This window comes from Pleuronectes platessa, chromosome 14 (genome assembly GCF_947347685.1).
Source record: "Pleuronectes platessa chromosome 14, fPlePla1.1, whole genome shotgun sequence".
NCBI lineage: Eukaryota > Metazoa > Chordata > Actinopteri > Pleuronectiformes > Pleuronectidae > Pleuronectes > Pleuronectes platessa.
Window position 1 is genome coordinate 9,571,206 of NC_070639.1, and position 20,521 is coordinate 9,591,726.

At 41.2% G+C, this 20,521-nt stretch overlaps 2 protein-coding genes and 1 long non-coding RNA gene across 3 annotated transcripts; 2 read left to right on the forward strand and 1 right to left on the reverse strand.

The window, feature by feature from the left end:
- Positions 1-200: 200 nt before the first annotated feature.
- Positions 201-2,699, reverse strand: LOC128455684 (uncharacterized). Its single transcript, XR_008341757.1, has 4 exons — positions 2,053-2,699; positions 1,647-1,676; positions 1,266-1,340; positions 201-994 (listed from the first exon to the last, which is right to left on the reverse strand). It is a non-coding gene; the product is annotated as an uncharacterized LOC128455684 (long non-coding RNA).
- On the forward strand, positions 2,191-8,455 carry LOC128455681 (immunoglobulin-like domain-containing receptor 1). Its single transcript, XM_053439443.1, has 8 exons — positions 2,191-2,492; positions 3,954-4,124; positions 4,450-4,599; positions 4,974-5,093; positions 5,197-5,343; positions 5,776-5,901; positions 6,331-7,226; positions 7,666-8,455. Exons 1-8 carry the CDS (start codon positions 2,441-2,443, stop codon positions 7,702-7,704), a joined length of 1,701 nt encoding a protein of 566 aa, XP_053295418.1. The 5' UTR covers positions 2,191-2,440; the 3' UTR covers positions 7,705-8,455.
- A 6,210-nt stretch (positions 8,456-14,665) lies between these two features.
- Positions 14,666-20,452, forward strand: LOC128455682 (NADP-dependent malic enzyme, mitochondrial-like). Its single transcript, XM_053439444.1, is given in 13 exon segments — positions 14,666-14,784; positions 14,786-14,800; positions 15,143-15,218; positions 15,301-15,462; positions 15,691-15,794; positions 15,869-15,978; positions 16,102-16,199; positions 16,348-16,461; positions 16,570-16,675; positions 17,323-17,465; positions 18,104-18,277; positions 18,514-18,612; positions 19,443-20,452. Coding segments are annotated over 13 exon segments (1,473 nt in total). The 5' UTR covers positions 14,666-14,674; the 3' UTR covers positions 19,605-20,452.
- The last annotated feature ends 69 nt before the right edge of the window (positions 20,453-20,521 follow it).

Genomic DNA, 20,521 nt, shown 5'->3' on the forward strand with positions numbered 1-20,521 from the left:
CAGACATTTTATTAGACATTTTTTTTAATGCTTATAGGTGAAAAATACTAAAATGACACAAATCATGAACAAAGACGCTGATTAAATTAATGGCTACATATCAGATCATATATACTTAGACATGGTTGTATTATCCATCAGTTTTTTGGGCTCACACATTTGCGTTGAAATTGTTATGAGATCATTGTTTTGATATTAATACCTTTTGTCTGTCACATACTTGAATGTTTGTGTAGCTGTTTTATTTGATAACAATGTGAGTGATAATGTGTGTGTACCATGGAAATATTTTATCGTAGCTTATCAAACACACACAATCATACAAACACTAGAGCTTTGTTGATAACTTCCATCTACTCAGTCTGCAAATGTTTCCACTCATGCTACATGTGTAGTTTAAAAACTTGATATGTGTGAATGGGGCAGGTTACAAAGGACTACGGCACAAAATAAAACAAGAAAAAAATTATCATATTTAGAGCCAATATTCTCTGCAGTAATAAACTCTACACGATGATTAGTCACAAGGATTATCCTGTGTAATAAACGAATATTAATTAAACACCTTTAAATGTTCTAAAATGAAACTATGTCAGTAATGATATAGGTCAAATAACCTACTGTCATGGAAGGTTTATGGGACAATGGTACCCTAAACACAGACATGGCCCCCCAACCAAGAGAGAGACACTGAGACTGAAAGATACACAAAATGACCGTAATCCACACAACAGCATTGTTTGTAGTTATTGTTTAACTTGTCTCTTCACTGTTTTGTGTAACTATATGTAAATTTCTTAGTCATCCTACTTGTCTATGCTGTCGATTAGTATCTCTTAATGCTTTCATTTTTAATCAGAAATGTTGACAGTTCATACAAAGGCTTTGGTGCAGCGGTCTCTGGGCCTGAACAAATTAACCATCCTTGATTTCCTGGAAGAACTCTGGAAGCAGAGGTACCACAGGAGCTGCTTCTGGTGCCACTACTCCATCTCTGTAAATATGTTGTAGGTATTTTAAAACTGGGATACAAAAAATACAATGTTTTTCTCTATGTTTCCTCTAGACACTGCCAGGGGAGGACTTTGATAGAAAGCACAGACACTGATGCTTTTCATTCGTGCAGCATTTTTCACATGATTTGAAGCACCACACTTCAGAGAGCTGAGAGCCGCTCTTGAGTCCAGCTCAGGCGTGCTTGTTTTGTGTCAATAATGAAGCTGGCCAGGGTCTATGTCCTGGATAAGAGATGTAAACATACTCACACAAAGAGCTCCGACACTCGCTCGACATGACTCATCCTGAGAGTGAACCTTACACTCTTCGGCTGTTTGCCAAAACTGAATAAATGAAAACCTTCGTCTCAGTGAAACTGACCTCCTTCTGCTTCACTCCTTTACATTCAGATTACACAGGCTTCATCCTTTTAATCCAATGGCTGTTTTCTAAAATATTTGTGCTCACATGCTGAGGGACAAGAGAGACCGATTTAGATTAATGTTAACATTAGCATAAAATGTCATCAGTTGCCAAATGAACAGCATTTGAATTTGATAAAACTCATCAGAAGCTTTGAACTCAGCAGGAAACAAAGTAGTTTCTAATTAATAAAGCAATGATTTAGATATAAGTTTCTTCCATCTTACCTTTTTAGAGTGGTGTTTTCTCTGTATAGTCTGGATTTAAATGAGAAATGAAATGTGAAATGGTTTACTCAACATACTGATTTGTGTGATTAACATTGTCGTACTGCAGAAATGACCAAATTCGGGCCAAAGCTCCTGATGACGCCAAGGTGCACAACTGAGGTTATGACCTTATCATCTGTTGTTGGCCGCTAACACCTGCTAACATGCACTGTTGGTTGGAAACTTAAATTGTGCAGAAGACCTTCAAACGTACAAGGGATATTCACCACCTTGTCCTAAATTCTAAAATATGGAAATAAAATTGTGTTATAATATTAATTAAATTAATCAAACAGAGTCTTGGCCAAACACATTTTCCCACGGTAATGTAAGGTTAGGGTAAATATGATCAGCAACAAAGTACCAGCTTTAGAGAACTTCACAAAAGGACCAGATCTCATCCAAGTCTTTCTTGAATTGCTGTAGATAATGATTATTTGGATAAAGCCTGTGACGTGTCTCCTCTTCTTATTCTTCTTCTTCTTCTGTGTCCTCCATGTTGCACCTGTCTGGGGGCGGAGTCATGATGTCACCTTTGTGATCTGAAGTTCCCTCTTCACGGACTCGTCTTTCAGCGCAGGGACCCGAACCCCCACCGAACATCATGGCGTCCTACCGTGTAGCAGTCTGTTTACTATGAAGAGCAGCAGCCTCGGGACGCTTTCCTCCGAACACTTTTTACTTTTTAACGGATTTTCAGTCGCCGACGGGATAAAGAGCCGAGCTTCCGCGGAAGGATAAAGAGCGGCGAGATGAGTAATACGATAGTGACGGTGCTGCTGCTGCTGGTTTACCTACCGACAGGTGAGGCCTCGCTTCTTAGATAATTAAAACGTTTATAACATATACACTTTATTATCTGTTCTTTCGTTGTGTTTATATTCAGGAATGTGGAGCGAAGCCACTTAAACAAACAGATGAAACTCAGAGCAATGTGCTCAAGTTAATAATCGACAGGTGTAAACAGAACAAGGCCGATATGTTGTCACGTGACGGTGCACCACTACTTCTTTGTACACAGCATTTACTCTCAAATATTACTGGGCCATAACAATATATATAAATATAAATATCACTATACAATTTGCATCAATAGCAATATAAAAAAGCTCAGTAGATATCAATACACTGCTTTTGTATTGCACAGTGAGAAGGTTTAACACATAACTGATCTGCTGCGTGTGTGTACTTTCTGAAACAAAGAAGAGTTTAAAACCACAAGCATCACTCAGAAGCAAATGCTGGTCTTTAAACTTAAAAGAGATAATATGTGACAGTCATCATTATAATTATCATATCGACTGATCTCTATTTAAGATCAGATTTAATAAAACTGTCATTTCTTATACCATGTTTTTCTTATGTGTCGTGTTGTGCTGTAGTCTGATCATTGTGTTTCAGTATGTTGTTTGTATTATCTGTACCTATATTAATGTATCACAATGGGAATTTTCTGATTAGATAAATTATTATATTATTTGATTAAAATATATTTCATTTTTTTCCCCAAAAGAGGCTTTTAATCTGCAGATGATAACGAGGACGATATCTCCTTCATCAGTTTTGCCCAGTCTTCCCAGTGTTGAGCTTTAATTATTTCCCAATGGCTTAAGAACATGTGTTGCTATTATTTTGTCACCATTCCTATTGATGAGTGGCATTAGCTAAATAATGATGTGAGAGCTTCATGATGCATCATAGAAGTAAGACAATCATTTGATTACTTATTTAGTAATTCTTAAGAACATCATACAAACTATTGCTTGACCTAAATGAATAGTAAACTGAATATATTTAGATTTAGGAGCTTTTGGGGCTTTTAATTTCTCAAACTAATCAGATAATGAAAGTGATAATACAAGTTGTTAATTGCTGCCTGCCTGAGTTCTAACAGGACAAACCATTTAAAAGAGAACATGTAAACACTGCCCTTTAAACCCTATTACCTCTCTTTCTCTATTAGCAGCAGTTGCCTGTCATCAGTGTGCTTGCCTCTCTCACGCCCTGAATCGCTGATCATGATTGACGTTTAATGAAATGGTTTCTTTACACAGAGGTAATGCTGGCGCAGTGAAAGACCTCAAGGCTAAACTATTAACCAGTCTGGGCAGATTCTTATCACTCCTCCATCCAAGAGCAAATCTATGACACAAGCAAAGCAGGAGTTTTTCTGTTTTAGAAGTACAGAAATTTGAATTGAGCCATGTAGGTATTTTACATTATATCTGACTTTTTGCATCTGACTGTTGTTCCTGCTTGTGTCAGAGCTGCTGTCCGTCCAGGTGATCGTTGCAGAGACGGAGAGGAGCACGACTCTGTTTGCTTCTGTGATTCTGCGCTGTGACTATTCAACCTCAGCGAACCTTCAGGATGTTCTGGTCACCTGGAGATTCAAGTCGTTCTGTAAAGACCCAGTGCTGGAGTACTACTCCACAGGTAAGAAGAGGCAGGAAAGGGGCAGGGGTTTTTTTAAGGGCTGTAATGTTGCCGAACCAAAGGATGGGGATGAAAGAACCCATAGATGGTGAATGTTTCACAGTTGTTTTATCCTTTAGAGAAATGATTTTTATTAGTTTCAGAATCAGCAAATCCTCATTAATTCTGTGTTAAATATGCTTTTCAAACCTCGATGATAGTTTATTTACCACTAACTTCTAACCACCTGAATTCAGTTCTTATCATTTTCATGAGTAAACGTTTAATAAACATATCAGAAACAAAAGAAAAAAGAAGATAAATGCAATGACTTGTGTTTCTGAAGGTTATCAGGCATCTCTGCAGCTGGGTCAGGACCCGTCCAATGACTGCCCGGACCGCCAGCGCACCGTCCGCACAGTGATCCAGAAAAGAGGCTCGAATGAGCCCATCCTGGGTGCTGACTACAGAGAGAGAAAAATCACCATTCAAAACAGTCAGTTTAACTTGTTATTTCTATCCAATCTTACTGAATGCACTGATGTTTAATTAGATGATTTAGCAAGACAGCACAAAGGCTGGATACAATGTATTTGCAGAAAAACAGGAAATAATCATATACATGTTAATATATATATATATATATATATATATGTTCTTTTGCACTTTTGCCTTGTAACGTTTTTAATTTTATAATCATAACTGGAGAAGCAAAAGTGTCTAAACAAAGGCTTGTTAAAACTTTTTATATTGTGTTATTAAATTCACCTGAAATTTGTTATTCCTTTTTGCATCGGTGACACCACCTTAGAACTTTGTTAAACAAATATTTCTGTATTTTACGATTATTTTACTATCATCTTTCAACAGAGGCGGACTTGGTGATCAGTGAGGTGATGTGGTGGGACAACGGTGTGTATTTCTGCAACATCGATGCTGCTGGTGACACGTCGGGGGACTCAGATCGGGAAGTGAAACTCATCGTTTACCGTACGTTAATACAGTTGATGGACTTCATGTTAGCCTGGATGCATTAGTTGGTTTAACTGAGGTGCTTCAAGTGACAGTAGTAAAATCCTATTTTCTGTTCCAGACTGGCTGACGGTCCTGCTCATCATCATCGGCGCTCTCATGCTCATCATGCTGCTCTGCATATGTTGCTGTCAGTGCTGTCCACAGAAGTGCTGCTGCTACGTCCGCTGCCCGTGTTGCCCTCAGACATGTTGCTGCCCTGAGAAAGGTAGAAGAGATGATTTTTATTTATTTTGTATCCACAATTTAGAAATAAAAAAGTATTCCATTCTAGATCTTAACAAAGTTTTATGAATAACATGTTCTTAGGTAAATTAATCATTATACAGCAGAATGACCCCTGACAGTGTAATATTACACATGGTTTTACTGCAATACCATATAAACCTTTTTTACCTGTCAGCAGATTTAGTTTAAATTACTTTATATAAAGTATTTGAATTATAATGTTGCAAAAATTGTGAGTCACTTGACTGTATGTGACCGGCAGTAGTTCTCTTTTTTATGAGCATGAATAGCAGCTGCCTGTTGTCTTTGGAACAATAATAATGAACTAAAATCGACTCAGTCATCATAGACATTAGTGAGCGGAGATACGTTAACGGTTTTTAATGGCGTCTCTTCTCTGCTGGGTTTACAGCTGTGATGCAGCACAGGATGATGCGAGACGCTCAGAAGGCCATGGCTCCTTGGATGAACGGTCAACCCATCTACGCTCCCATCAGCTCCAATCCCTCCCAAACCGGTGTCCCCATTCTGTATTCAGGTGAGTGGCACAAAAGCACAATAAGACTCATCGTTACTAATTTGTTGAGTGTCTCTCCAGACCCTGTAAAAGCATCAGAGTTCACTACTGACTGGACCTCCTCCTACTCACCCCATAACATAATCAAATATAGTTATAATGTCTACCTATCCCAAACCCTTAATTCATTGCGTGAAAATGTAGTGTGTCTCAGGTGCTGGATTAAGACTATAGTCTCTCAGGAGTCGTGGGTTCAAATCCCACCACTGTCGGTTGACTTTCTCACTCATGTTTGTTAGCTACTTGTAGAACATCCTACTATTCTATAAAGATACATAGACCAGGAAGTAGAGCCTGTTGTCCAATAACCATTGGATTGGCAACATTTTTGGAACTTATTTGTCTCCAAATTCTGTTGTAAACTAAATATTTTATCTAACTTTTTTCCAGGGTCATTCTCGGACCACCCTTCAAAACAAAACTTTGCCATGGCTCCCATGCAGCAGATGGCCCTGCAGCACCAGCACGCTCAACCACCCCTACACCATATGAATGGCAGCATGCACGGCAGCGTCCAAGGTCCCAACCAGGTGCTGGACTACCTGGAGAACCAGGTGAGGGGGCTGGATATAGTGGAACCTCAAATGGGTCCGCACACTGTCCAGCACAGGCCTCCACTACAGCCTTGGCCTCAGCTACACCGCCAGTCGCCTGCTCAAGCAGTTCCATACACGCCCGGGCCTCCGAGTATGTTGTCGGCCCTTGATGAGATGGGGGTGAGAGGGGTGGAGAGAAGGGTGATCACTCTGCCTCCTATAATCCAGCGTGTACCCAGCTTCACCTCTCAGAGGGGGCCTGCAGGTGGAAGCGGAGCCCGGGGGGCCTCCAGAATTTATAGTCCGTCCAGTGGGAGTACAAATCATTCTGGAGGAAGTGCCCACCGCGACAGACGTACGTATAGAGACCGAGACGTCTCTCCACCCAGGCGAGGAATCTTACGAGAGTACAGTGATGACTCCGACTGGGATAACCGGCGAGGAAGAGCCCCCCCAGGGGGTTCGAGGAATGAGAGAGGACGCGGGTCCAAGAGGCGAGGAGGCGGGTCCAAACCGAGAACCCGAAGTCGAGATGGTCTGATGGAGGAGCTGCACAGCAGAGCAGGTCGACGGGAGAGGAGCTATTCACCTCCTCAGCGCCGCAAAGCTTCGTGGAGCTCCGACGACGAGCACAGCAGTGGACTGAGAGGAGGAAAAGGGAAGGGTTGGCCAGAGAAGCCTCCCAGTTACTCCTCCGTTGAGATCGATCCTGGACACAGCAGCGACCGGAGGAACTATCACCGCCTTTCTGTAAGAGCCACACACGAATACTGACACTGACACACACTTTACGCTTACTTTTCAATTCTTCTGTTCATCAATTTTTAGCCACGTTATGCATCAGTGGATCAGTGGATGTCACTCTTTCAACCCCTTTTGTGCAAAGTGGACATTTTGATACTCAATGGATTGCAATGAAATGTTGTACAGACATCCCCAGAGGACGAATCCTTCTGGTTGTAGGGATCTCCTGATGTTCCTCATTAGGTTGACATTCGTGTGTTTATCCAAGTATTTGGAGGATTACATTGAAATGTGGTTCTGACATTTTATGGTCTCACAGGATGAATTGTTGTAACCTATCTTTTCTTTCGTGCCATCATCAGGTCCAAATTTGAATTTGTTTACCAATCAAGTCTTCCTGTAACTAAATCTTATCTCTGTCACTCTTCTCTCTTCTATCTCTTAGGATAGAAGCTCCCGTAGTGGCACGAGCGTAGTCATCTAAAGCATTTCCGTCTATTTAGACCCTTTCCTGAATGTTTCCAGAACGGTGAAAAATGAAGACAAACAGAAAGATACCTTCATCAGTTCAATGAGTGTGCATGAATGTAGTTTGTTGGTTTGTACCCTTGAGTTGGGAATATGTATTGCATGGATAAACTTCCACTGTGTATGTAGTAAAAATATGATTCTTATTCATGAAGAAAAAGTTCATTTGAGGCTTTGAATTGCAGTCTTGCAGTTATATTAAGCCTGGTCTTATTTTATAATTACTGTGTGTGATTCTTGTCTTTGTATTAAGTGGTTATGTGTGTGTGTGTGTGTTGAGCTTCTGGTGGTGGATAAATGTTTCCTTCTGTTGTTTGTGAAGTAAACACAGTTTTAACAACAGATTGTTGGACACTGTGACTTTGTGTTTGTTATTTAGGTTGTCATGAATGCTTTGTGAGTTTTCAGACACATATGATGTGTCTTTGTTTTTTATAATTTCTTATTTTTACAAAATATCTTGTACTATTTAATGCATTGTTTTTAATCGTTATCTGTAGTAACATTAGACTGTAGAAGCAATGGAAAATACTCTGTGGACATTTGAAGTAAGGTGGACCATTAGTGGACACTATCGAAGCTCTTGGTGTAATTATTGGATGAAAATGTAATTGTGATATTAATGTTTGTTTTTGTTGCAAACATGAATAGAGATGCAACGTCCTATATATGTATGTTTTTAATAAACATTTTCAGATAAACAGCAAGTTTGCATTGGTTCCTTTATGTTCTTTTTTACTTTATGTACTTGGACATTACATTTAATGTCTAACGGTCTTGACTGAATTTTCCCTTTAATTAAAAAGCTGTTCTTAAAACCTGTTCAGCAGCTGGTAATGTTTGTTATTTTTATTTTTGTTAGCAAGATTTAGCCCAAACTACTTGATGGATGACAACAATTTGGTGAAAGGATGGGGTATGGGTCTGTTAAAAAAACAAAGTTCCTCGTAGAAAGTTTTCATGTGACCGAACAGGTGTTGATCCACCTGTATTGCAGTAAATTATACTGACAGGTGTTTCTGATAATTTGTCTTGAGGGCACTAAACCAGTTAAACCAGAAAGTGTGTGCCCATGTGTAGTCCAGCAGAGGGAGCCACAGGATTTGGATTTGTCTTCTGCACGGTGCAGAGATGTTTTTGTGAGAAATGACTCAGAATTAAAATATGTGTAATTTTTTCCCCCTGAGCTGTGGGTTTAACAAAACGGGATGAAGCCATGAAACTTGAGCAACGGCAAAGTTACACAATTGATGCCAGAACATAAAATATGTAGGTATCCATGAATCCATTCTTTTGTTCCAGTGCTTCCAAATACAAGATGATACTAAATGGCTCATGGATATGATTCTGTTTAGAGTTGTTACAGATGTAAGCAGGGCCGGGTCTAGGCAGGGGCAAGAGGGGGCCTGGCCCCCTCAAATAAATGTTGTGCCCCCTCAAACTAAATAGGGTTAGGGTTAGGGTTAGGCACAATGCCCCCTCAAGATTTGTGGCTGCCCCCTCATACATGCCTGTCTAGACCCGGCCCTGGATGTAAGTGTTTACAGTGAGGGAGCCGGGAGGAGGTGCTGGCTGCTCCTCCTCCATGTGATTGGCGGCTCCTCGGTGCTGGGAGGCCGGACTCTGGGCGGACTGACCCGCAAGCACTGACCGCGGCAAGTGAAAACTGTCAATGTCACAGGATCCTGGATCAGCTGCGCGTCTGTTCGATCCCCGCACTTCAACGTCCACTGACCCACAGGAGCACCGCACCGTCTCCTGAGGACTGAAGTCACAGCAGCTTCACGTCATCTTCAGGTAAAAGGAGCTGCTGGTTGTTAGCTTCCTGCTAGCCAGCTAGCATTAGCTGCGCAGTTTGTTCCGTGAAGAAAGAGCTAATTCTCTTAAAATCTGCGGGATGATAACAGGAGCTAGCTGCAGGATATCTGGGTGAAAATCGGGAACAAGTCGGCTGGAGGTTTAGTCTCCAGAGCTCAATACTTTCCACCTTATTACGGTTTGTAATGTTTTTCTTAGCACTGAGATAAAGGAGTAATATGAGCTGTTGTTAATCACTCTAGTGACTCAGCTTCTGTAAAGCTAGTGGACTTACAGCAGGTTGTTTACTGGATTCATTATTGTCAATACTTTATATTTGTAACCGGGAGAAGACTTCGTATTTCCACCAGCCTCCGGTTCTGAGCCTGGTTGTCTCCCTGGTTGTCTGCAGGCAGGATGAACTCTCTCCCAGGCAGAGCAGCGCTGTCTCTGTGCAGGCGCACGGCCGCGGGCGGGCTGAGGGTCCTGGCCGGCTCCCCGGGTCACCCCGCTGGGAGCCTGCCGGCGGACAGAGCCTCTTTCCAGGCTGTGCGGGTCTGTCACTCCGGGAAGACCCGCAAGGGCAGCATCAGCACCAAGAAGCGAGGCTATGACATCACCAGAAACCCACACCTCAACAAGGTGAGCTATCCATAATGGGTCTTCTACTTTCCCTCACGATCACAAGTGCCTGTATCCTTAAATACACAAAAATACACCTCAGGTTCATGGAGCAAATATCTACACAATGACACATGGCAACGTTTCAACCACAACACCAGGTGAGGGCCAGGTCGTGAACTAGAGATCCTTCAATACCATTTTCCCTTTCCCATACCTGGGCTTTGTAAACTGAGCCAAACTGAATTCCGATCTGAGACCAGTGCATTTTAAACATCTCACTGTATATATAACGTAAACGACCAGCTGTATGCTCCTAACGCTGTGTGGAAGTGGTGATTGCCATAATTGTTGAATGACCTGGCTCAGGTTAAACCTTTAAAAACAGACGCATACTGTGAATGAAATCCATAGAACTTCTTTTATTATCTTGTGTGACAGTCATAACTGAAAAACAAAACTACGCAACAAGAAGACGATTGTGATATACTTGTAAGGTCAAAACACTGTGCTGTTTGTGAAAACTGCACAGCTGATAAATGAGATCTCTGTGTGCCAATATCAAGATTTTGCGTTTTAGAGCATCAAATTGTAAACGACATTTACATGGAGCTTTTCTAGTCTTCACAACCTCTTGCACCTGTTCACAGTACAAATCACACACACCCTCATACAGAGCTTCTGCAGCTTATGAATTTTATTGAAAGTACAAAGTGCAATGTTCGACACTGATCCCCAAAGTGCCCCTGATAACCTGCTGTATATTTCATAGATTAAACAATAATCTCCTGTTCAATAAAACATTTATGACATTAAGTTTCCAGTGACATCGGATATTAATTGTCACAGGTTCTCAGAGCCCAAGTACACACATCCTCATATTTTTGTTTTGACTAAAGCTCAAATGTTTTGTTTGCTGTCATAACTGACTTAGAGAAGCCAAAACTGTTCACTTTGAAGAATAAGGAGCTAATTCAGCTTTAAAATATCCAACATTTAACGTTCAACGTTGTTCGCAAATTCACAGATAAGTCCGTTTTTAAAGAGTGGTTTATAAATAAAGTTTATTATGATATTGTTATTAGAAGAACTCTATATACAGATCTTATCACACCCTCAGTTTAATATTAATTCATTTGAGAGGTGCAGTTATAAGTTATTGACGTGCTTTTAGGCTCATGTCATTACTGTGTCATAATACTGGTGGTGGGTTATGTGGGTGATGTTCAGAGTGTTACCTGCACATGAGTGTTATTGACCATGCACCACATACAGAGGTCATGCAAACTGGTCTTCCACAGGCCCTGTAATGCTCTGGGAATACTGCAAAAACACCCATGAGAAATTCTACACAATAAATACAGAACATGTATAAATAATAGTTATGTAATATAAGTAGGCTATAGCATTTTTCAACAAATACAACATTAACGCACTAGTTGTGCAAATGTGTAGCAAAGAACAAGCAATGATCTTCTCTGTGTCGGGGAACGTGTGTTGCCACTACAGTCACATGACTGTTCCAGCAGACAACATTAAGTCCAACATACCATATGCTATGATGGTTGAACAAATGCAAACAGAGAATACCATATATAGCAAGTAAATACCACATTTATGCAGCGCTGGAATAGCACATGAGTGTCAAAGCTGCTATCTAAAGTGAGGTAGTCAAGTGGGCAGAGCTTTGAATGTTCAGAATGGTTCCTGCTTGTACAGTCGTCCTTCTCTGTCTCTGCTGTTTTCCAGTCTCAGTAAAATCATAACATCATAAATTCGATGTTAATAAAAGGGTTTTGAAGCGGAAGTTATTTAAAGGCGTGGGTGTGGTCAGTTCATGCAGCCTCCATTCCTACTTTCCCCTAATGTTTGGTTGTGATACCCAAAGAAGGATACTTCAGATGCTTGTCGACCTAAGTGGAGGAATAAAACCTTGGTGGGTGTAAAAGGGTCTGCTGATAATCTGTTACAATAATAATCTGGTGTGGTTGGAAACTCACAATCTTCAGTTTCCCCTTTTTTGGGGGTTCCTCAAGGGTCAATCCTTAGTGTAGACTTGGTTTGAATTAACAAGCAAATTCTCTTGAGCAAGAATCTTAACCTTTTCCATCATTTATATTGTCTGTTATAACGGTAAAACATTTGCAGTCACATTATGGAAAGAGTAGTTTTCAGTGTTAAAGAGGAAAAGACTGCTCCTCCAAAAGATTCTGCAGTTGCACTGGTTGTGCCAGAAATAAAGAAAAACATCCAGCAAGTGACTCACCAGCGGTTTTATTGTAAAAACCTTACAACGGGGGAATAACTTTCCTCTTTTTTTCGCTGCCTTGCTGTTCTATGAGGACACCAGCACAGATAAAGAAGCTTCAACTGAGTTTATAGCTTAGATTGAGGACGTGGGACGCAGCACTTGTATTGTACGCTGACTCACAGGTTAGTTGGGTGCAAGCAGTCAGGAAGTGGAGCTCTACTTGAAGTTGGTGGTTTTGCCTTTTGGGGAATTCTTTGAATTTTATTTAAGTTTAAAGAATTTACATTGTTAGAAATGTCTTATACCGCGTGGGTGATTTGCTCTGTTTTACACATATACTTATTCCACCTATTTTGTCATGTGTATCATCTTTTTATGGACAAAGGGTAATACACTCTTGAACCTACATTTTTACAACCACAGCTCCTCAGTGTCTTTTCTAAAACGTAATATAATTATACAAATTAATCTCCTTCTTTACTGTATTTGGGCTTGTAATTATATGTTGTCCTGTGATATTATAACACCATAGTACTGTGATTTGAATTGGAGTTGTGTGTGTGTGTGTAGGCTGGTGTCACTACAGCTGCTGGTCAGGAGTGTCACCTTAATGAGTTTACTTAAGAGCCTCTTTACCTGCTCACTCTAATAGGTTTACCTTAACTCTGTTAATCTGTGACTTTTCCTTGGCCACGTTCACACTGATCTGGTTCATGGATGGATTACTGAGCAGCCCTACTGGGCACAGGCCCCAGGGCCCAGCCAGACATAGACTGAACAAATACATTGCAAATACAAAACTAAAAAGACAAAACAACGACAAATAACTATAAAGTGATGCAAAAGAAACACTGAATACATCATCTGTGCATCAATGCTTTCAGTCCATGTTCATGCTGTAGTGTTGGAAGTGAGGGGGGAGCTTATACATGTCTCAATTACATTTCTTCACCCATGAGGGTTTGATAACAACATCTTAGGAATCATTACCAATTTTTTAAATATAAATATTGGCTGACATCAGTATCAGAAATGTTTCCTCCCTAATATCAACATGAGCCCCTAGAAATCCATATCGATCGACCTCTGATTTGTCGATACTGTTTGCATGTGAAAAGTTCCATGCCCACTGATGGTAATAGTTTTTTTAAATTGTACTCCACATTAACTTTCTCTCTGTGGCTCTCCCTCTCTCTGCTCCTATCTCTCTGCCTGTCTCTCTCCCTCTCTCATGTTTGGTATTTAAGGCATCGGTATTAACGGTATCTCAGTAGTATCTCCTTAACTGACCTTGCAGGCAGAGCTTATGTTGGGCAGCTACAGTGAAAGCTGCTACACAACTTAAAGCTGTAGTGTTGCTCAGCATAAAAATACTCCTCAATTGGGAAGCACGCAGCTTGTGGGCAACTGTAGAGGTATCGATTGTAAACTGTGGTTTTAATAAGAAACCAACTATCCAATAGAGTGTCACATTTCACACCCAGCTCTACCAGTATGAACAATTTACTGGGACAAGAGTGTGTTCAGAAAATACACACGGTAAAATAAAGTGACCATAGAAAGTGAGTTCATTCCTTATGTTGGTTTTTGTTTCATCTGGTGTGTGAGATTCAAGAGGAAATGGAAAGAGTGCTGAAGAAGGGAGGAGGAAAGAGAAGTGGATCTGATTTGGGAGGGAGTGAGTTCAGGCTGTCCCGCTATTGGACAGAATAAATAGATTAAACCTCTCACTCCACACAGCTCACCCGAGTAAATGCTCAGCCTCATGTTATTCACTGCTGAACAACGCAGGACATTTCTACTGGGCCTGGTTTTGTTTTCATACAAACAATGAATCATTTATAATTTAGAAAAAAAGATGAAAAAACCCTCTGTATTTTTAAACGCCTTTGCTGAAGTGCAGACCAAGATTTGTCACGCTGCAGCTGCAGATGTTACATGAGCTTATAGTTATCGGGGCTGTCCCACTTGTTTGGTTAAATCTCCTTTAGCATGTCACATCTGGTGCCGGGTCACTGTCGACAGTTGTTTTCGTCTTTCATCGCGTGATTAAAAGTGTATCCACTGCAGTACAAGGGCTTCTAAAGAGGCCAACAGGGTTCTAGTAGTTTAAAACCTCAATACGTTCTAGTATTCAGGTATTTTCGATTAAAGTCATGTACCATGATGCAAATTTCCAAACCATAAATCATGATATTTCTCTCTCTCTCTCTCTCTCTCTCTCTCTCTCTCTCTCCCTCTCAGGTATATCCTGTTGATGACGCTACAGGACAGAAACGAGAAGCTGTTCTACCGTTTGTTGACCTCTTACATCGAGGAGTTCATGCCCATCGTGTACACGCCCACCGTCGGTCTGGCATGTCAGCAGGTTCAGGAGACCACGGTGAGGGTTTACAGAGGAGTGTGACTCACACTGGGGGGTTTGTTGAAGTCTGACTCTGACTCTCAGGAAAACTTTCAGGAAAACCTATCTTGTTTTCCTGACATTCCTGCAGTTTTCAGTTCTATAACCAAACCAATCAAGAGCTTGTTTCAAACACTGACATTGGGGTTATAAAAAGTATTAAAATGTTGTAATGTCACTTTAGGTTACACACAACGGATGATGAAATTACTTTGAATTAAATAAAGTCAATGTCATCAGATCTCTATCATATCTTTTTAATCTTGGCTGTACAACGCCACCAATAGTAATATCTTCTCTTTCCAAACTACTTGTTTGCAGAGGACTCTTCATCACCATCCACGACAAAGGACACATTGCCTCCATGCTCAACTCCTGGCCAGAAGAAGACATAAAGGTATGACGCTCGCTCTTCACACATACGCACACAGACACAGACACACACACAATGCCTCATTATGTGTTTTGTCTTTGTGCAGGCCATCGTTGTGACAGATGGGGAGCGTATCCTCGGGCTTGGTGACCTTGGAAGCTACGGGATGGGGATTCCTGTCGGGAAGCTGGCGCTCTACACGGCGTGTGGGGGTGTTCGGCCACATAATTGTCTCCCGGTCCTGCTGGACGTCGGCACTGACAACCAGGCGAGTATTAGCTGAGCTGCAGGAATGAGGTTTTATGAGCTGGTGCAGTGCTTCATATCTGCCTCTTATCAGTCGTCACAGATTACATATCAGACGAGCTTATAGAGTCACTGAGGTGACTTGTGTAATCCTCTACTGAATCAAAGGCATCATCAACTCCGAATCCTGAGAGTAATGTCAAGTTGTCTCTTAATGATTCACTGATTAACTGAAGTGTTTCTGGCGCAGACGCTGCTCGATGACCCACTGTACATCGGACTGAGGCACAAGAGAATCAGAGGAAAGGAATATGACGACCTGGTGGATGAGTTCATGCAGGCGGTGACAGACAAGTGAGTGGAAACGTTATTGAGCGGGAGGCGTTCAGGTGATCGTGGTGTCTGATCAACTCTCTGTCGCTCTGCAGGTACGGGATGGACTGTCTCATTCAGTTTGAGGATTTCGCCAACAGCAACGCCTTTCGCATCCTCAACAAATACAGGCATCGCTACTGCACCTTCAACGACGACATCCAAGGTTTCAGCCTGTTTACTACTAGATCAAGAGCCCAAAATATATAAAATAACAGTCTTATGTTTCAGTGTTCAGTTCAATCCTCTTTACAAAAGTGATTCAGTGAAAATGTGTTTTTTCTTTCAGGCACGGCCTCAGTAGCTGTTGCCGGGGTCTTAGCTGCTCTGAAGCTCACCAAGAACAAACTGTTAGACCACACCTTTGTTTTCCAAGGAGCAGGCGAGGTGAGAAGACACGTTGGGCTGATTTTTATCCTGACTCAAAATATAAATAACTGCAGTTAATCCCAGAGAGATACAAATGAGACTGATATTCAAAGCTAGAGACTGTGAGGCAGATGGGGAGTTGCCCAACTTTGCTTTCTTGTACCAGGCGGCTCTGGGTATCGCTAACCTGCTCATCATGGCCATGGCCAAAGAGGGGGTATCCAGAGAGGAAGCTGCCAAGAGGATCTGGATGGTCGACTCCAAAGGTCTCATTGTGAAGGTTTGTGTGTTCCTCGCCTCTTCAGTCCTCTCAGATGTCCCCTGCTTATAAATAACTCAACAGCACCATGTGGAGTTTTATAAAAGACACAGTTTTAAACAATTTTAGGGAAGAGGTCATATAAACCACGAGAAAGAGGAGTTTGCCCACGACCACCCGCACCTGAAGACCCTGGAGGAGGTCGTGGAAACCATCAAACCCACTGCCATCATAGGTGAGTTCAACTGGTAGATTTCTGCTGTAAAGCTGTGGGGTGTCATCAAGACGCTGTCGCACTAAACATCCTGAAACATCCCTCAAAGAACTTTTATGTATTTAATACATGAAACCACTTTATAACCCACATTGTCTTTTTCATCCATTTATTTGATCAGTGGAAAAACAGAGAAACCTGTTAAAGGTGAATTTCCTTTCTCTACAGTTTTTTTCACCACAGTAACAACTTTCTAATTAGCTATAAATCGACTAATTCATGCTGTTTATTTAATCTGAAGCCTCAAAGTTTCACAAGGAATAACTGTTAATTCTGGACCTCAAATTCATACACTGCATGTATGATGAAGTGGAAGCTATTTTCAGTTTCCTAATCAAATCTGCGATAAAGTGACCATAATAATTTCCACTTAAAATCCACTGTGTTTTAATGTTTTACGACGACATTATTGTGGAAACAAAGAGGGAGAGAAAACGGTTCCAGCTTAAAACTACAATGTCATTTTATGTAAGTCTATTTTAACCAGATGCAGTGATTGCACTCATGAATCCTACAAAATAAACCGTTACTCACATGCTCTCATTAATTGAAGTCATTTCTGTTGTAAAACTGACTGTGGACTCTCCCTCTGTGTCCTGAACGCGAAGGCGTGGCTGCTATCAGAGGAGCGTTTACTGAGAAGATCATCAAAAACATGGCGTCCTTCAATGAGAGGCCCATCATCTTCGCCCTGAGCAACCCCACCAGCAAGGCGGAGTGCACGGCGGAGCAGTGCTACACGCTCACAGAGGTGAGAGGTGTGCAGCCTCCCTGAAGGGTGGCTCATTCAACAGATCGTAGACCCCAAAGTCAGCATAGAACACAAACATCATTACATCTGCTAGGAGGTCATGTTTTCATGGTTGTTTGTTAGTTAGTTACTGTAGTTAGCAGTGTTACATAAAAGCAGGTCAACCAATTCCCTTGACATTTTGTGGAGGGGTGTGGCAGGACCCACCCCTCCACAAGAACAGATACATATCAATCTGTCTTTCACACAGAGAGGCATTAGCCCTGGCAGGGCACTTTCTAGCTATCAATCGTCTTTTTTGCCAAGAAATATTGTGTGTATCTCCGGGGCCTGTTCCAGTATATCAGGAAATTTGGCACCAAACTGACCAGGAATTTTTAGACTTTGTAAGATTTCCCAAATGAGAATATTTGGAAAGTGATCTTTCCTTTTTTTTTAGAAAACAGGTACACATGGCTGTCCAGTAAATTCATAGGACATCTTTTATTGTCGGGTTGTATAGAGATAAATACCCCGTCAATCTTCCCTTTTTATATATTGCCATCTATATCCTAACACACTTGTGCGTCACTGTCCTCTGCTGTCACAGGATACCTCTATCATCCCTCTCTTTTTTTCCTCTTCTTCTCTGTTATCAGGGTCGTGGCATCTTCGCCAGTGGAAGTCCGTTTGACAAGGTGACGCTGGCTGATGGACGCACCTTCTACCCCGGGCAGGGAAACAACGCATACGTCTTTCCTGGAGTGGCTTTGGGTGTTATAGCCTGCAGGGTGCGCCACATATCTGACGACATCTTCCTCACCACAGCAGAGGTACGTTCCTCCTACTGACTATAGACCTAATATAAAGACTGAAGAGATGACAGCTCCCTAGCTCCCAAACCGATAGTCTCTGTCATTTTAGTTCATTCTTATCACACTCATGTTTGTTCAAGTGTTCATTTGTCCAACAAGTTTGGTTTTATTTACTTAATTGATGCTCTAAAAACAAAATGTCGTGTTGGGAACCTGAGACTGACGTGTGGAACTTTATTGATTGTGACTCCCAGGCGATAGCTGATATGGTAACAGAGGAGCACCTGGCTGAGGGACGACTTTATCCTCCTCTGAGCACCATCAGAGAGGTGTCCTTCAAGATAGCAGTTAAGGTAGGTGTCCTCTACAACATGACAGTCCTACATTAAAATATAATGGTGAGGTATGGTGGCGTTTTCAGATGTTATGGAACGACGAGCTAAAAACTAATGTGTTAAATATTTCCAGATCTTTTGGAGAAGAAAAATTCAAATAAGTACATTTTTTTAATTTAATTTTTTTTTAATTTAAAATGTCTACTTCATTATTTTTACATCAAACATGTTCTCGCAGCTTACTAATAAAACCATCATTTCAACTGAATGTAGTAAAATATCATTCATGTTTAAAATAAAAACATACTTCAACTGGGTTTCTGCATGGTGTATTAAAACGTCTGAAATGTAATGATCTGAATTTTTGGCCTTAAGCCCTTAGAAGTTTTCAATATTACATAATAGGTCTTTAAATGTTTTCAAGTAAGTCTTAATTATAGTAATGTTCATCTAATTTAACTTCTGTTGCACTTTAAAATTTGTTTCCTTTTTAAGAGAAATGTTTTGACAGCATGAATAGTTTGTCATGTCTCTGTGTGTTGTAGTTTCTTTCTCACTGATACAGATATTACCACGTTATAGTCAAACTACAAATATGATAAGTGAGAGCTCAGCATTTATCTCAGTATTCAGGAATTCTGGAATATTCCTTAATATTCCTTCATGTCTGACGCTCTTGACAACGGTCTTAAATTTCATTCATCATGGTCTTAAAAATCAAATCCTTACTTTACAGACCTTGTGTAAAGTGACATTGAAGAGTCAAATTGCCTCTTGAATGACTGACTTAATCCTTAATATCTGAGCAATCACTCACACATATTCCATTATGTGTCCCCCTCTGCCAGGTTGTCAACCACGCTTACAAACACAACATTGCTTCGGTGTACCCCGAGCCTAAAGACAAGGAGGCGTTTGTGCTGTCTCACATCTACAGTCCTGATTACGACTCCTTCACTCTGGACTCGTACGGCTGGCCACAGGAGGCCATGAAGGTCCAGGACGTGTGATCAGCTGGTGTCTAAACTCAATACTCTGCCCTGGCATCACGCCCAAATTCTGCATTGCCTCCATAAATACATACTTAGCCAATGATATGCAACATGCTTTTTTTTTTTCTTATTATGGTTTGTTTAAAAAAAAAAAAAGTTGTTTCCATAGCGCTCATTATCAACTTGCTGCCCATCAAACACTGCCACATGCTGTATATAGATCTTCTCTATGATGCCGGTCAGACCTGGTATCAAATTAACATTTGTCCTGAGTGATCCGATCACAAGAGGTTGGCTCTAAGCACAAGTGTGAACGCTCCTTAATGTGTCATGAGATCTCATTCTTCTTTGCTGCGTGAATGCAAATCTGTCCTGGATCACATGAAGGGCCTGCAGCAGGTCAGCTGACGTCTCCGACCTGCTGCAGTTACACAATGAGTTAAACCCATTTTTGCGCCTCTCAGTGACCATGTTCTTTTGTTTGTGGCCCCAGCATCGAGGTCGATCGGCACACAATGGCCGATGCTTCGCTTAAATTGGTCGAATCTTTGGTCACAGTAGATCTGCAGCTCATTGTGTTCAGTCATTGCTTGCTCCCTCTGATGTTTTCTGTAGTATGCTCAGAGAAAGCTTTCCCCTCAACTGAGTGCGACCGTCAGGATGTCTCCTTTTATGGTAGTGCGTTTTCCTCCAGTTTAGTACGGAGCTCTGCCTGTTGTGTTTTTGCCAAAGTAACAGATGAGATGTATCTTATCTTATTTTACTCTTAGAGAATATGATGCTCAGAGCGCTTTAGTACTGCGAGACAAGCTTGACGTTTTTTAAAGAGAAAATTAAACTTTTTCAATAAAATTGTTGTGACAATATGAATGATTTGTTGCATTTTATCCCCTTTCATTGCTTTCCTTGACACAGTTTCACAGAACTCCAAAAAC

Bases quoted from the DNA above. Each gene is read 5' to 3' on its own strand.
- LOC128455681 (XM_053439443.1), top strand. From the start codon at position 2,441: ATGAGTAATACGATAGTGACGGTGCTGCTGCTGCTGGTTTACCTACCG. The intron at 2,493-3,953 runs GTGAGGCCTCGC...TGCTTGTGTCAG, and splicing joins GCTGGTTTACCTACCGACAG to AGCTGCTGTCCGTCCAGGTG. The intron at 5,902-6,330 runs GTGAGTGGCACA...ACTTTTTTCCAG, and splicing joins TGTCCCCATTCTGTATTCAG to GGTCATTCTCGGACCACCCT.